Source organism: Tupaia chinensis, unplaced genomic scaffold (assembly GCF_000334495.1).
Source record: "Tupaia chinensis unplaced genomic scaffold, TupChi_1.0 Scaffold000313_1, whole genome shotgun sequence".
Taxonomy (NCBI): Eukaryota; Metazoa; Chordata; class Mammalia; order Scandentia; family Tupaiidae; genus Tupaia; species Tupaia belangeri.
The window spans coordinates 4,276,496-4,282,405 of record NW_006159806.1 but is presented as its reverse complement, the minus strand read 5'-3'; the positions used below and the strand labels follow the sequence as shown (position 1 = coordinate 4,282,405).

Sequence of the window (5,910 nt, the reverse complement as noted above, 5' to 3'; positions counted from 1 at the left end):
AAAAAAGGCAAGAGAAAAGGAAAGAAGGAAAAAGTGAGAAAAGAAAGGAAGGCTGATGGGTAGAGGGATAGAAGATTTTATTCAACAGAAAACACAGAAGTATTTCTAAGATACTGCATTTTTAAAGTCCAATTCCTTCAGATTTCAAAAATACTATAAGCAAGGTCAGCTTGTAAATCAAATAAGTGCTTCTCACTCCGCCCCGCCTCCCCGCCCGGCTCTCCCAGTTTTCTGATGTAACCTGCCCCTATTTGACTGGAGAGGGGCCTTAACAACTGCTTGTCTGTTTTCTTAACATGGTTTGGCCATAAGTTGTGACCGCTGGCACAGAAACCCTGACTTCCCAGTGACCTGCCAAAGCACCTCACAGTTTAGTACTGGGCATACACTTGGCAGAGAAGGGCTCTGAGCCAAACTGGGTCTTGGCTCTCTGCAGAAAAGAGTGAGCCTAAATAATCACAGTAGGGGAAAAAATTTAAAAAGGGAGGTTCTGTTCTAATTATACGAGATAAACTGGCTAAATTGTCATTTTCTAAGCCTCCCAGAATGAAAATTACAGCAATAAATGTGAGAAAACTACTCTGGGCCCTCGCTTCCACATGTTTCTTTTTCTTTCTTTTTCTTTCTTTCTTTCTTTCTCTCTCTCTCTCTCTCTCTCTCTCTCTCTCTCTCTCTCTCTCTCTCTCTCTCTCTCTCTCTCTCTCTCTCTCTCTCTCTCTCTCTCTCTCTCTCTCTCTCTCTCTCTCTCTCTCTCTCTCTCTCTCTCTCTCTCTCTCTCTCTCTCTCTCTCTCTCTCTCTCTCTCTCTCTCTCTCTCTCTCTCTCTCTCTCTCTCTCTCTCTCTCTCTCTCTCTCTCTCTCTCTCTCTCTTTCTTTCTTCTTTCTTTCTTTTTTCTAGAGAGATTTTTGCTATAGGGCACTACCTTCTTAGTTCCCTTTTTGAGATGCTGAAGACCTTCCACCAAAAAAATCTGTTCTACTTTTAACCTTTTACTGAGCTTGGCTCTACGTTTGCATCTGTCAACCTAAGAAAGTCTAAGAACTTCAAAATACATTAATCCCCAGGAAATAGGATCTTTGGAATATATTCATTCCTTGTATTTTGGCAAAGCAACCCCATGTCACTAGCTTAATTGGTGGCAGGTTATTTTCCAGTTGTCATATCATCTTTTCCTATTTAAGAGTCAGAAATATAAACATCCACTCATAAAGGAACCGAATAAATTGGAGCATGAACAACATACGTATTTATTTGAAAAATATTTTCCATTTAAGTAAAATGGCAAATCAGTTCTAGTAGCATCTTACTACTAATTCTAATTTGTACTCACAGTCACTTTTATTCATCATATTCAAAGGTATTGCTATAGAAAACTATTTCACACAGTATTTAGAAAAATATATATACAGTCTCTCTAATAGAAAGTTAATGAAAACAACAAAGCAAGGCAATATAAAGCTAGGGTAGGAAATGAATTGACATTTATAAACACAAATAAATAAATATGTACAAAAGAGTCTGCCAACAATCGACAAAGAAAACCTTTACAGAGGAAGTCATGGTGGCAAGAATAGAAAATCTCTCAGGGACCTACATTAAGACTCTATTACAACACAGCTTTTTTAAAAAAAGGAAAAGAAATTCCAGAAAGTCTAAATTGAAATTATTCTCAAAGGTAAGCTAGTCTAAATTTTAGCTCTCTGTTTACATTCCTACTCTCTGTTCTAAGGGAGCTAAATGAAGCTAGTGAATACATGCCTAGAACTAAAGGTAGAATTTGGTTGACTCTTTTAAATTCATTTGCAAACGTTTCTATGCAGTTGTTTCTTCCTTTTGCCTCACTCAGTTACTGAAAAATTCCTAAGTGGAGCTGACATTGATATGAAAAAAACAATTAGTTGTTTTTTAGATCTAGATGAATATGAGCAGAAATGAAAAGCAAAGTTATTTTTAAAGCTATAGCTTAATTCCTATTATCTAATGAGCATTTTCACAGTCCAAAGCTAAGTACAATCGGCATGGATATCTATGGTTTGGAGGGGAAGTTTATCAGTAATCAGTGATTTTTAAGAATAATTTTCATGTATATGTAATCTCTGACAGACTATGTGGCCTATTAATATATAATAAGAAGAATTTGATTTTATTGTAGTGAATCTTAGTGATCTCAAGAGTTACTGTTCCTTTTTACTAAATATAGCCCTTTCCTATGAAAGCCAGACTCAGAAAAGGGCACGTCTCCCAGGATGGTGTTCTAAGTTGCTGTGAAACAAAATTGCGATAAGATCCCACTATCTCATTATTTCATCCTCTGTTCAAGACTGGCAAACAGCTTTATGACTGAAGCTCGGCAAAAAAATAAAAAAGAGAGAGGCCCCTTGATTTGCTGCTTAGGCTGAAAGCCCACTCGTGAGAACTGCCTGCTCTCTGCACCTAGGGGAAGGTCTGGCCTCTGCCTTTAAGCAGACTGGCTCTGCCAGAATATCTCCCTCTCTTCATCACTTGTTTTGCTACCTTTCAGAACCTGGTATTTCCCAGCTAACCCAGAGAAAATGTCGAGTACAGCAAGCATGGAGGCCAGTTTCTAAGAAAGTGGATTGGACTCCATCATTTAAGAACAATTAAAATGTGGTCTCCTACGCCTTTGCTAGCAAGCCATTACTCAGGATAGCCTGAGATTTAGGTAAGTTGTTTGATATAAAACAGAACTGGTGTGCAGCATAGCGATCCATAAATAACACACTGTTTTGCTAGACCTCCTCAGGCTCTTACATACTATAATCAGAAGACTTATGTACAACTAGCTTTTGGGTTAGTAATCGTAATCCACATATTTATAAATGACTCTGATTATCCAGAGCCATCCATATATCTTAGTCTATATTCCTTGGAACAAACTCCTAATAAGGGAAGAAAGAGGGTTTACTCTGTGCAGGTAGAAAGAAATGTCTTAAGTGGAGAGCAGAGACAGGACTGTGGGGTCTCAACAGTGTTGTCTCCTAAAAGGGAAAGACTGTTGTACACAACCGGACTGATGGAAAATCCACTTCCTTCCAATGAACCTGTGGGATCAATGTACAGTAGAGGAGTAAAAGCAGAGATCTAGAAGATTCCTTCTTGAATGTCTACTGGATGGTCTGCATTAATGTGACATTAGCACTAAATTAGATTCAAATATATGGGGTCAAATTATAATTAATGAAGTTATGTAAGTCGTATGCTTTAATAGAATAAGTGAAATACTGTAAGTTTACATTGTGTCATACTAATTAGGTCATAATTTTGGGAACACTGATTGTCAAACATGTTATGGTCCTCAAGGTTAAACATTTGTTATAAATGTTTTTAAAAATCCTTTTAAATCTTTGGGTCCAACATTAAACATGTTTTCTATTTCTTTTCTATTTGTAATTGAAACTTCACTCAAAAAGAGAAAATGCTGAACACATTCATAGAAGTAGCACTGGCAACCAAAATAGTTAGAAATGTGAGAATGCTTTCTGTTGTTGAGGAAGATGATGTGAGGAATAGCTACATCAAGCACTAACTCTTAGGTGGGGCATAAAGGAGCTCTAAACTAGGGTGTGTCCTTAGCTTTGCTTCTCACTTAGCCTCCAACTTTAATGTCTCCCCTTGAGTTTGGATTAGATCATTCAATTCTGTATTTAAAAAATTATTTTTCCCATGGCTATTGAGTCAACATTCCTTTCATTACAGAAGGGTTATTGATGATGCAAAGCTGTCCATGGAAGAAGTGTGTGGAAAAGATAAATTCTGAATGTCATAAAGCCTTCTTAAATTACATTCCTCATATATATATGCAGTTACCTAGGTAATAGCACATTTATATCTGCTCATCGTAGTTTTCACTGCTTGCAGATCTTCTTTTTTTTTTTTTTCTGTCTTAAGGACATTAAAACTTCGTGCTGTGGCTGAAGGTGTCTGACATGATAATGTTTTTATAGAAGTTGTCGGAATGAGCATTGCAATAACCCTTGACCTTATCAATAACCTGATGGACAGGGATGATTGATGTTTGTTCTCCATCAGCATGGGCCAGTTTTGACAAGGGCTTGTCCATGGCAGCATTGTCTGCAAAAAATGAAACAAGAAATTAAGATGCAAGAAGAGCTGGCAACCTGCCTAAGGGCCACTGTACAGTATACTTGATTTTGCACATCAAAGAAGGACACAAAGGAGATGCAACTGGCTCTTTCTTAGGTTAGGTAAGAGGCAGCACTAAAATTTCATGTTTTTCATTTTCAAAGAGCATTTCTAATATTCACTGAATGTAAATTTGCCTTCTAGTAATGTGGTTTGTTTTAAGAGGTAGTCTTACAAGTGACATTTTTCAATGTATAGTCAGAAGATCACTTCAAAAAGAGATGCACCAAATGGCACAAAAGAATAACAGATTATATAAAAAATGAATTAAAAATGCTGAAATGTATATGGAGGAAATGACATGACATCTAAGTTACACTTTCCAAATAATAGAGGAGAGGGAAATGGTAGGGTCACATAAAGTTGGGTATGAGCTGAGTAATATAGGAGAAAGAAATGGGTAGGGTCACATAAAGTTGGGTATGAGCTGATGGGTAAAAGGTGATGCTTTATTCTGTCATCTCCAGATTTTTATATATACTTGACACTTTTCACAATAATTTTTATAAGTTTAAATTTAAAGGATTTGGGAGAATAAAAGTGGATGAAAATAAACATGAAAGTCTACTTCGAACACTTTCCCATTTTTTTTTTTGCCATAGGATGCATGTGCTCACAGGAGAAACAGAGACACTATGAAAAGGAAAGTGAGAAATCATCCCCCAGAGGAGACAGCAATCCCTTCTCCTCCACTCTCCTCTTGAGATTTTGGACACACATGCACATTTTTAGAGCTGCCAGGTCCAGGATTTGAACTGCAGTTGGCCATGTAGGAGTCCAGCACATTAACCACCATGCCTCCTCCTGCCCCTACTTTCTCATGGCTTTAGCCTGTTGAATTAGATTATAACAAAATATCCTCAATTATGAACTATTATTTTAATTATAGAAATGAATATTTTTTGGCTGCATTTTGGCCTGTTGCTTAGGGCAGCTGAACCCCTACAAAGCTGACCATGTAGTTCGAGTTCAGGACACTATGGCTTGAAAAACATGTGTGCATGGCCAAAATGCTGACAGAGTAAAGAAATTAAGAAGAGACTGTGGCATGCCATGCCCTGTTGAGATGTGCTTTCTCCATCTCTTTTCTGTCTGTCTGCCTGCTGCTTTGATGAACACACATACTCTGGCAAAATTTAAAAAAAAATTATAAATATTTTAGTAGAAAGCTATTTTTGTTCTAAATTTGTCAGTATCATGTATTTAAATATTGTTTCCCTAGACTTAAAAAGCTCTGTAAAACTGACTCAGATGGTGCTCCTAGATTCACTTATATTCTATTATGTGGGACTTTTCACATATTTTTTGAATATTTTGTAGCACTTACCTTTCCCAATGTACTTCAGAGAAAAATTCTACCTTCAAATTAGCCAAATTACAACAACTTTACACTGATGAAGGAAATATAATCTTCTACAAAGTATTCTTTCTCTACTCTAAACTGTATCTACTCTAAACTAGGGAAGGGGCAAAAAATCCATCCTGAAAAGCTACTTTTAGGAATTAGGGCTCCCAAATTGGCATGTTCACTCCAGGTTTATCATGTTTTGTTGGGTCTCACATGTGACATAACATTTACAATTCATCAGTAAGTAGCAAAAGCCATCGTCATCTCTGTTGTCAGCAAACCATTCCGATTGCTCCACTGTTGCCTTCTGTTGGAGCAGGATCCTAAATAAAATGAAGGCCATAGTAGGAAATGGCGCTCTCATCCCATGCCAAAGGAAGCAAGAGAGAAGAGTAAGT

The 5,910-nt window shown here is 37.1% G+C and overlaps 1 protein-coding gene across 1 annotated transcript in view; it reads right to left on the bottom strand.

The window, feature by feature from the left end:
- Nucleotides 1-1,223: 1,223 nt before the first annotated feature.
- The window catches only part of ADGRG6 (adhesion G protein-coupled receptor G6), a 160,393-nt gene continuing 155,706 nt past the window's right edge, over nucleotides 1,224-5,910 (bottom strand). The window contains exon 24 of the mRNA XM_014588839.2: nucleotides 1,224-4,092. Within this exon, the coding sequence (XP_014444325.1) occupies nucleotides 3,914-4,092 (179 nt within the window). The 3' untranslated portion in view covers nucleotides 1,224-3,913. The remainder of the gene's footprint in view (nucleotides 4,093-5,910) is intronic.